General features: G+C 46.2%; 2 protein-coding genes across 2 annotated transcripts in view; one reads left to right on the top strand and one right to left on the bottom strand.

The window, feature by feature from the left end:
• Window positions 1–743: 743 nt before the first annotated feature.
• On the top strand, window positions 744–2,683 carry LOC111977804 (dual specificity phosphatase 29). The gene is made up of 4 exons (XM_024007494.2): window positions 744–916; window positions 1,098–1,312; window positions 1,759–1,982; window positions 2,219–2,683. The coding sequence occupies exons 2-4, from the start codon at window positions 1,125–1,127 to the stop codon at window positions 2,476–2,478; spliced, it is 672 nt and encodes a 223-aa protein (XP_023863262.1). The 5' UTR covers window positions 744–916; window positions 1,098–1,124; the 3' UTR covers window positions 2,479–2,683.
• The window catches only part of LOC111977806 (histone acetyltransferase KAT6B), a 45,258-nt gene continuing 36,574 nt past the window's right edge, over window positions 2,476–11,159 (bottom strand). Inside the window, 3 exon segments of the mRNA XM_024007495.2 lie at window positions 2,476–8,159; window positions 8,296–8,578; window positions 10,214–10,477. Coding sequence (XP_023863263.1) covers window positions 4,816–8,159; window positions 8,296–8,578; window positions 10,214–10,477 — 3,891 coding nt within the window. The 3' untranslated portion in view covers window positions 2,476–4,815.

Genomic DNA, 11,159 nt, shown 5'->3' with positions numbered 1-11,159 from the left:
CATGTAAAAAGGATTCATTCAACCCCTTTCCACACTGCAATCATTACTTTTGGACTTCTGTTCTGTGGCTCACATTGAGGAGCCTTTAAAAGATCAGCCAAACTAACATGCATGACGCATATCATCATACAACGGAGAACTCAAGACTTGTACTATTTTACCATCCTTTCCCCATCTTATCACCAGATATATTTCAAAGATCTTTCCTCCTATAAATACCCATCAAAGTTACATATTTATTTGACTATATGAATTTAAGTATAGGCCTACTCTTTCTTATAGAATGACGCACAAAATCCCACGGCCCTCTCTTTAAGACTGCGATATGTTAACTGACAGAATTCCAAGGATTCATTCTCATGCTTGAACAGGCGCTTGGCATACCCTGTTCACTCGAGTGAATATGGGATATATCGTTTGGCGAAGGCAAAGTTAGGATAAGCACAGCCCAGCTTCCTTCTGCCAGCAGCAGAGATTAAAGTTCCCAGCTCTGTTTAGTAGATGTTTGCATCTGAAATGGCACCCTATTCGCTATATAGTGCACTACTTTTGACTAGAGCCTGCATTGGGGACTCTGGGGGCTCTTGTTCAAAAATACAGCACAATAGGATGCCATTCTGGACGCAAACTATGACTGAGGAGGTTTTTCCCTACATGCAAGTTACTCAGCCGCTAAGGCTAAGGTCAGGGGGCCTTGCTTGCACGTCAGAGCACTAAAAATATCCTCTCAATTTGATGCCTGTCCAGTTATACAATCTGTGCTCCAGACCGACGACTCTCGTCAGGCTCCCAGAATTAAACTTCGAGCATTGGGTTCTATTTGTTTCCTCCAACTGTTGACAACAGGAAACACACAAAAGGCTACACTTGCTGACTTTGAGGGAGTACAGTAAAGGACTTCAATTAAAATCTCTTGGTATGTTGTTCTTTGACCAGAATTCTAATTCTAACTGTTGCCAGTGCATGTTAGGTATTTAAATAATGCCTAAAATGCACATTAACAAAAATGTGCCATAGATACCAGTCTTACGACATTGTCTTTGGGGCACGTTGGAAGGAAATAGCTCCAAATCAAAACGTTATTTTATATTTTTAAGGGAAAGCAAGAAGCTATTGTGATAAACATGGCATCTCACAGCTCCAAGAGGTGTGCGACTGTGAAGAAAAAGTTTGTTCCTAAGATGAAGCCACCTGAACCTGTGGTGGAATACGTTACACCTGGAGGCTATGAGCTGGAGAAGATCCTTAACCGTGACTGCATGGAGTACACTCACATCAACCAGGTCTGGCCCAACGTCTGGATTGGAGATGAGTAAGTTAGGCAGTCGGTGTTCTGTAAGAGATCAAATTAAACATAAAGTAGTCTGTTTGTTCTATAATGCCAACTCCTTGTCACTCATTTTCATGTCAAATGTTTGGCTTGACATTTCCCTAAGGAGTTGGCAAGAGACCAGAAACCATAGATATAGGACCTACATACAGTATATTGTCTATGGCCAGCCAGGATATTATTTACCTTAAGTGTTATATCTGTTCAGTATTCTGAGTATTGCATACATAATTATAAGTTACCTACTGCCTGATGTATTAACTGTTTGAGTACACCCTTTGTCTCCTACCTGCAGTACAGGTCCCTGCATCCTTAGCCAGGCGCCCAATCTATTTGTGCTTTTGCCAATTCCATTTGATCATTGTAAACAGTTGGCATGATAGCACAAACTGACTGGCACTCAGGTTAGTAAATCCTTACATTGACAGAGAGAGTGCCAAAGACAAATACAACCTGAAGAAATTGGGCATGACCCACATCCTGAACGCAGCAGAGGGGACGTGGAATAATGTGGACACGGGTGCAGAGTACTACAGCGACATGGACGTGGTCTACTATGGGGTCGTGGCGGAGGATACTCCAACCTTTGACCTTAGCCAGTACTTCTTTTCTGCAGCCCAGTTCATCGACCAAACACTCAACATACCTGAGAGTAAGTTAGTCTTAGTTTGAGTGACATTTTAATACAACTTAAATGAATAAGCAATTATAAGTGCTTATAAATGCTTTAGAAAGCATTGACACAAATGCTTTAAAATGTTTATAAATGTTGACAATTTAAGTTATTAATGCTTATTCATTAAAGTAATTATACAGGGGGTACCATTCCATTCTATTCTAATAACAAACACCTCCTTCCAGTCATGTTTTTCTATGCATTTCCATTAGATAAGCTGCTGGTGCACTGTGTGATGGGGAGAAGTCGGTCAGCCACCCTGTTCCTGGCCTACCTGATGATCTGTAAGAACATGACGGTGGTGGACGCCGTGGACCACGTGAAGCGACGCAGGCGTATCATCCCCAACTGGGGCTTCCTGAAACAGCTCAGGCAGCTGGACACTTACCTCTTAGAACAGAGGGACGGAGTGACGACTGACAAGGGAAAAGGAGGAGAAGAAAAGGACAAGGAAAGAGAGGAGGATGAATAGAAGGATCAAATGTGATCGATGCACCCTGAGAAAAGGGAAATGTATTTAATTTAGATCATTTGGTTCCACAAGAAATGTGTACAGTGAAAAAAATTGTCAAACAAGTAGGTTTCCTAGTACTTCAAAAATACTGTACTCCAATTGTACTTCAAATTTAAAAGAGTTAAAGTGGAAATCCAGAGTTCAAACAATAAAGCAATAACAATAACAAAGCAACACTTCCGCCACTTGTTTTGGTAAACCGCTAAGGGAAGGGGCTCGAGAAATTTGAACACTGAAATTCATAGACAAGAGCTACAGAGCTGCTATCTAAATTTGATCACTTTGTCGTAAATAATTTTCCTGCGCAGCAGGAAATGCAAATTGTAAAGGCATCTAAAGTCAGTAATTTCCACTTTAACATTTCAGACTTGATTTTCCCTAACCAAAAAATGTATCAACCTCAACAAAAATGTCCATTAATTATAATCCACATAATTCACATTTCCTGTTGCTGCAGGATTATTTTCCTGCTGTGAGAAGCAGTGTCAGATGAAGATCTTGTATCCATACATGTATACTGACAGACCATCCATGAAATCAGAATGAGTTTTAACCATGTTTTGAAGCAGTGTTCACATTGACTTTTTTTTTTTTTTTTTTACAAACATTTGGAGTAAAACATGCTTATATTTTGGGTTGTAATTGGGTACAACTAAGGTCATGAGGCATTTCAGTTATATTATTCAATAATCCATGGCTATACATCACACAGTGAAAAAATGTATGCATCAACTGCAGATTGCCCCTTTAAACTAAATGCTCAAGTATTATAAATAAGACATTGCCTTGGCTTAGAAGTCTGTCGTTGAACATTTTGAACTTCAAATCTCCCAATTAATCTGAAGTCAATTGTCAATGGAGTTAAATCAGTGGAGTAAAATTGTGTGCATGGTCAATCCTAATTTATTTTATGCTAAAATGTACACCATTTTTAAGTGACTGACAAAGGAGAATGGCATCAACAAAGGACTGCTCGTTTGTGCACATTTACAGTGGGAGACCTGGCTCTCACCCTACCAGCCATTCTGTACAGGTAGAAAGGCTACAAAAGAGCAATATAGACAAAAACACAAGTTGCTTTTTACATGCAATCCGTTAGCTTAGTTTGGTCTAGTCACATCCTCTAGTCTTATCCATTTTGTAAAATATAAATCCAACATTTTATAAAGATAGAAAAAAAATCTACAGATGGAATGAAAACGTTACTTTTTAAAGGCTTTATGTAAAATATCGACTTTGGACTAAATGTATATTTCTTTATTATTAATAATAATCATCAATCATTTAGTTGTTTTTTTAAAATTCCGCCACATTTCGACATTGGTACACCTCTTTGAAATGTTTTAGAATCAGAGTCAGGGTACAAACACTGAGATATGCTTAGTTATCTTGACAGAAATCAGTCTTCTGTGTTATAAAACAGAAAGCTGCCTCAAGGAAGGACATCTGTTACAAAAGACTTCAGAATTATACATACATAGCAATGAAACCTCTCAAACATACAGAAGAACAGGACTAAAGAAGTTTACACTTTTTTTTACATTATTAGAATTAACAAAATATAGTTTCATCTTTCTCCCCCGCCCTGTGAAAGGGGGAACCTAATAAAGGCCAAAATATATTTAGAATGGCTTGCTATTAAGCACAACACTTGTACAGTACTACTCAATGCACTGTTACTAACGGAGACTGGAGACCGAAGCATGCTTTACAAAATAAGTACAATAATTTAAATATACAAAGGCATGAGTATAGTACAAACTAATCGTCAGCACTGTTAGACAGGTACACTGAACAGGTTCTAGGAATATCCACTTGTTTAAGTCTGTTTGTAGCAGGCACATTAGATGGCTTAGTTTGAGGCTGCTACATAACTACACTCACTCCCGGTGATGAAATCTCTTCCCAGTCTCCTCCCCCCTCTACCCTAAGGAGTGACCAGGGAGACTAATACTAATTAAATACATTTTTATCTTCATGACGTAAGGCTTAGAACCTAAAAGAACACAAATCTGTTAGGAACAAAAATACTTTGACATAGATAGAAGCTTGTTGTAAAAAGTTTGCTTGTTGATGAAACTTTTAGCATTCTTTCCAAGTGCTGGTTTTTAAGTAACTATAAACTAAATGAAAACAAACAAACATTATCAACAAACAAAAAAAGGCCAAATTTGTGCATCTAGGACTCATTGTAATAATAATGCACATTTGTGTGATTTAAACATCCAGTCAGATTGATTCAGTTTGTTTGTCATTAGTTACGGTTTCTTTAACCGTTAGGTCAGTAACCATGGGTTACCGTCTGATGAAAGGCCCTTTGAGTGTCTGCTTGGACATGGGTCCAGTGTTGGTCATGTATCCGTGCTGACCAGCTGAAGAGTACATGTTGCTGTGCGGCGGAGCCTGCATGGGTTGCTGGGGGTATGGCTGTGTTCCCATCATGCCCATCTGCATAGAGGCATACTGGGCCCCGGGCGACTGGTTCATGTAGGCCGCCGTCATCTGGTGGCCCGACATCTGGTTGCTGTGGTAACCACCGTTGGCCGCCATCATGGTTGGCCCCTGGGTTGTGACGTGGTAGCCGTTCATGGCGTGGTTGATGGAGGCAGAGGGCATGTTCATGGAGTTGACACTAACAGCATGGTTGTAGGGATTGCCAGGGGCCGGCATGATGTTGACCGTGCCCATGTTCATGCCCCTTGGCATGGCTGCCAGCGTCCGGGATGAGGGGGCCTGCATGGTGACTGTCTGGAGGGGCCCGCGGGTGTGGCTGTACATCTGCTGCTGGTGGTGGGGGTGGGAGGAGAGACCAGAGGCCGCTGACTTGGAGCGCATGGCAATGTGTGTGGGGCCCTTGGGTCCCCCGGGGGCCATCTGAGCCTGTAGAGTCCACTGGGAGGTAGGGATGTTGGGGATGCCCATGGCGTTGCGCTGCAGCATCATCTGTGGGGAACTGAGGGGGTGGGAGGAGGTCAGAGGGGGGGTCATGGTGGCCTGCACCTGGGGGCCACCGGGGTGAGGAGAGACCCCATGGGGGCGAGAGTGGCCGGGGTGGGGGGACTGGGACAGAGACACCAGGCCAGAGTGCTGCGAGTGTGATGACAGGGAGGTACTGTTTGCATAGGATGTGATAGGGTGGGAGTGGGAGGCAGAGTGGTTAAAAGGCAGAGAGTGAGGGTGGTCTATGAGGGTGTTGGTCAGCTGCTGCAGTTTGGCCAGGCTGAAGGTGGCTGAGGGCTGGGAGTAATGACCGCTGCCATAGCCCTCCTGGTTCATCCTCTCATAGATGTTGCTCAGGTTGGGGTTGCCTGACTCAGGGATGTCAGCTAGCTGAATGGGCGCCGTGAAGTTGGTAGGCATGCCGCACTGTGTCATGGCCTGTTGCTGACTGTGGCTGTGTTGATTGTGAAGGCTGTGTTGACTGTGTTGATTGTGAAGGCTGTGTTGACCGTGTTCATTGTGAAGGCTGTGTTGACCGTGTTGATTGTGTTGATTGTGAAGGCTGTGTTGATTGTGATGTACACCATGTGGCTGACTGTGTGTAGGGTGTGTGTGTGGGTTGTGTTGCGTTATCTGGCTGTGTTGATTGTGTGGAGCGCTGTGAGGCTGATTATGTTGCGGATGCTGATTGTGTGGAGTGATAGTGTGCCTAGTATGGCCATGGGGATTGTGTGTGATTGTTTGACTGTGACTGTGCTGGCTGTGTTGACTGTGCTGAGTCCTCTGACTGTGTTGACCATTACTCGGTGGTCTCTCTACCACCACCACACAGCCCTGTGGTGACTTGACGTTGCAGTGCTGCGGGGAGCTTAGGGTATTCTGCTGAATCATGCCACAGCTTCCAGGGTTGACGCCCCCCATTTGCTGGCTGACGGCACAGCTGCTCTGCACCAGGCCGCTGGGGGGGAGGGGGCCGTAGGAACAGCTGTTCTGAGGGGGGCCCCCAGGTCCACCCGGACCCCCGGCCCCGCCACAGATGCTGCCCCCCAGCGTGGAGTCGTAAGAGCTGGGGTTCTCATAGTTCTCTGTGGTGCTCTCGATGGAGCCCAGGTCGCTGAAGCCGCTGTCCACCACCTGCTGGGACGAGTGGTCCGACACCGACGGCACGTCCATCATGGGGCTGGTCTCCATGTTGTGGAGGGAGGAGGGGACTGAGATGGAGGCTCCGCTGCTGGAGCCGTGGTCAGGGCTGATCTGGGTGTAACCTCCTCCTGCGCCACTACCTCCACTGCTGCTGCCTCTGCTACTCTCCAGGATGGACAACGCCGGGCTGCTGACAGAGCGCACCGACTGGCTGGGGTGGGAGTGGGCCGAGGACAGGGGGCTGCTGTGGTCCGACTGGGGGCAGCCTTCGTCCAGCGAGGTTAGGGTGTGAGGGGGGCTATGGGGGACCATGGGGTGGGTCTGCAGGCTGTGGCTCGCCTCCTGGTGGAACACCGAGCTGGAGCTGTCCTGCGGTGTCTCTGTGTCACGCTCTGTCTCCTGGGTGAGGCTCTGCACAGCCTGGGCCGTCTCTCGGTCCTCCTCTCGGTCCTCCTCTCGGTCCTCCTCTCGGTCCTCCTCTCGGTCCTCCTCTCGGTCCTCCTCTCGGTCCTCCTCTCGGTCCTCCTCTCGGTCTCTCAGCACAGCAGAAGGATTCAGAGCAACAAGCCTCTCTCTATCCCTTTCTGTCTGCTGGGGCTGGCGTCGAGCCTCCTGACTGCTACTCTCCTCTGACTCGGAGTCAACGGGGTGATCAGAGTCTACTGCTGCTACTGCGGTTGGTGCCTGTTCCTGGATACCGTCTCTTCTCTCGTCTCCAGTGTTGGCCGGCCCCTCCTTGCGCCAATAGGCCATCCCTTCAGACCCCTCCTGACGTCGTCCAGAATCCTTATTGTTGTCATTTGGATGTAAAAAAGTCAGGGTGGTGCAGGACTCCGCTTCAGGAGGCTCCTGACAAGGCTCTGGCTCTTGCTTCCGCTCCTCTTTCTCTGGCTCTGCAGTCGACTCGATGCGACTCTCGTCTTCATCGTCCGCGTCCAGGTGAGTGGCCTCTTCGTCTTCATCATCCTCGGCTGATCTTTCAGTGCTGTGGTCCAGCTGTTTGGATGGAGAAGGAGCTTGAGAGTTCCCGTGCTCACTGTCTTGTGGGTCCTCCTCCGGTGGCTCGTCACGGATGGGGGATCTGACGGGAGAACACATAGCGGAGCCAACAGGAGAGAAGACAGGGGAGCTAGCTCTAGAGGCCATAGGGGAGGCTACTGGAGAAGAGGCCATGGGAGAAGCCACAGGAGATACCCCAGGGGAGCTCAGTTTACTAGGACTCTCTTCCTCCATGGGACTGTGGGGCTCTGAGGGCAGGCGCTTGTCCATATCTGTGTCCCGACCGGCCAGGTCTCTGCCGGGCTCTGACTCCTCCTCCGTGATGGTCGAGGCCTTGTCCTGGTCCTCCGGCTCCTCCTTGGGCTCCTCGGCCTGGATGTGGGGCTCCTCGGCCTCCAGCGGCGTCTCGGGGGGAGTGTACAGGTTCAGCTTGAAGCCCATCTTCCTCTCCTTCTTCAGACGCCATTTTGGAGGCCCCCTTTTCACTCCTTTGGGCCAGCCCTTCTTGCGCTTAACCGCTCGAGGCCTGCCCGGTTTCTTTGACAGGACACCGGCTACTAGAAGAAAGAAAAGATCATCAGTGATTTGAGCAAATTGGTGTTGTGATGTTAAGATTTAAAGGGCTGTATGCTGTCAGTTATAACTTACAACTTAAAATACAGCTTCTTAAAAACATCTGAAGGATTTAGTTACCTTCATTCCAGTGTTCACGATTGTCTCTGTCCATGTTTTTCTCCAGCCGCGGACGACCTCTGCGTCTCTTCACTGGTTTCCTCAGCCCCTCCTCCTCCTCCATCTCGCCCACCCCACAGGTTCTCTCCAGCAGGGGCATGGGCCTCTCGTCCTCAGAGTTGTCAAACGGTTCGTTCAGAACCTCCGTCGTCTCTGAGATGGTCTCTGTCGTCACACTGCTATTAATCCTTCTTCTCTTGCGACCTCTCTTCTTGAGCATGACAGCTCTCTCAGCTCTCTCTCTCTGGAACACAAACACAGATCAAATGTTAAACTTTAGGGACGTTTTCTCGGACACAGATTAAGCTTAGTCCTGGACTAAACTTCCTTTCCATTTCTGAGCACAACTGCTCTCCAAGACAGACAAAACAGATGGGGGGGAAAAAAGGTTAAAATAAACATAATACTTCCTCTCTAAACTCTTTCTGCAGTTTAATAGCTACAGAGAGAGACACTCAAGGCTCTGGTTAAATGTCTGCAGGGAGGACCGGGCCTCATTGTAAACTTTTGTTCTGAATGTAAAATGCTCAAACCACACAATGTGAGCCTCGAACGCTTGAGCAACTCTTTCCCACAGATGAAGGCTGACTGGTTTAGAGAACCACAAATGAGACAGGCAGAGTTAACTCAGACCACATTCTACATACGCTCCAGTTTTTCACTGAGTGGGTATTACAAGGATGTCACTTTCTTTTTGTCGTAGTGATTAAACCCAGTGAGGACTATGAAAGCAATCCTGTAACAAATTCACTAATTATCTGCAACAACCATCAGCAGGCAGTCTTATCTAGAGGACATATTACTGCTGTGTGAAATAGAGCGGGTTCCTAACTTCTAGACCACAATCTGTTGTAATATCATCTTCACCACGAGGGAGCAGTGGCCTATCGACAACACAGATGTGAAAACCATGGAAGAATTTAAATTAACCATGACCACTGACAATCGAACAAGGTTCAGTCTGTCTGCCTTAACCATGACCACTGACAATCGAACAAGGTTCAGATCTGTCTGCCTTAACCACTGACAATAGAACAAGGTTCAGTCTGTCTGCCTTAACCATGACCACTGACAATAAACAAGGTTCAGTCTGTCTGCCTTAACCATGACACTGACAATAGAACAAGGTTCAGTCTGTCTGCCTTAACCATGACCACTGACAATAGAACAAGGTTCAGTCTGTCTGCCTTAACCATGACCACTGACAAAGAACAAGGTTCAGTCTGTTCGCCTTAACCATGACCACTGACAATAGAACAAGGTTCAGTCTGTCTGCCTTAACCATGACCACTGACAATAGAACAAGGTTCAGTCTGTCTGCCTTAACCATGACCACTGACAATAAAACAAGTTCAGTCTGTCTGCCTTAACCATGACCACTGACAATAGAACAAGGTTCAGTCTGTCTGCCTTAACCATGACCACTGACAATAAGAACAAGGTTCAGTCTGTCTGCCTTAACCATGACCACTGACAATAGAACAAGGTTCAGTCTGTCTGCCTTAACCATGACCACTGACAATAGAACAAGGTTCAGTTGGCCTGCCTGCTACACAACAGCCTCCAAAGCACCAGAGAAATCACAACTGTTTTTTGTACTGTACGGAGGATTATTGAACATAATCTAGAGAATTGAGTGAATCTTTCATTGCAGCCAAGAACATTTAACACATCTTAGTTGGTAGACAACACATCTTCAGATACCAAGCTGCATTATATAATGATGGAAAACAATCTAATTCTGAAACTATTAGATAACATTCAATTGAACTCCCTTCTTTTTCCATTCCTATGTAAACACTATAACCAGCCAATCACACTGCAGCCACCTCACCCTGCAATGAGGAAATGTGTCAAATAACTAATTTCCAGCTCTCACCTTTCTCTTGACACCAAACATAGCATGGGCTTTCGTTAGGATGGGCGGCGATCCATCAGAATCATCCTCATCTTCGTCATCACTACATTCCTCAGAGTCGTGCAGTCTTTGGTCTCCAGCGGTTGTGGGGCGACGCTCATATGTTCTGAAGGGGTTCTTACTGTAGACCTTAGTGGGAGGACGAGGGTGATGTATGCTAGTCATCAGATAGGACACCGCTCTCTCTTCATTCTCCCAACTAGCCTGCTCCTTCAGTCGCTCAGCCTGTAATTAACACACAGAGAGGCACATCAGTCACTCAGCCTGGAATTTACACACAGAGAGACAGACACTGTTATTGTCTCTGGGAAACACAGGCAGCTAGCTTAACATCACAATGAAAAGGCTAATGGGGAAATAGACACACACGATTTGAATTAACATCATGACAAATGCATCACCACAGGTTCTCTTGATAATGTTTGAGTGTCAGAGCAGAGGAAGCATTTGCTGTTAAGCAATTCCATTTGATTGCATGTCATGGAATATTTAGCACTATTCATTATGTAATGATATAGTGAACTGATTTGGGGCAATTTTGCACCACATTAAATGCCTAGTGACAGTGAACATGCTAAGCTCATTAACGGCCTTGGTTCGAACTCAAACTATATCAAACACCTTTAACAGACTGTGGGATGATGAATGATCATGCATCGCGTTAGCTGATGTGGAGGCATACAAACACAAGTCTTTAGTACTAACGTAGGGGGCTCCAACTAATGCAGGGGTCCTGGAGAGCTAATGTACCGAGTGTGTAGGCTTTTCCTCCAGCCCAGCACGAACAAACCTGATTAACCTAATCACGACTATACTCCAGACTGAACACCATGATTAACCTAATAACGGTCTAGACTCCAGACTGAACACCATAGACATCCCAGTGGCCCTGCTTATTCCTTTTAAC

This window comes from Salvelinus sp. IW2-2015, linkage group LG18 (genome assembly GCF_002910315.2).
Source record: "Salvelinus sp. IW2-2015 linkage group LG18, ASM291031v2, whole genome shotgun sequence".
NCBI lineage: Eukaryota > Metazoa > Chordata > Actinopteri > Salmoniformes > Salmonidae > Salvelinus > Salvelinus sp. IW2-2015.
This window is presented reverse-complemented; position numbering and strand designations above follow the sequence as displayed.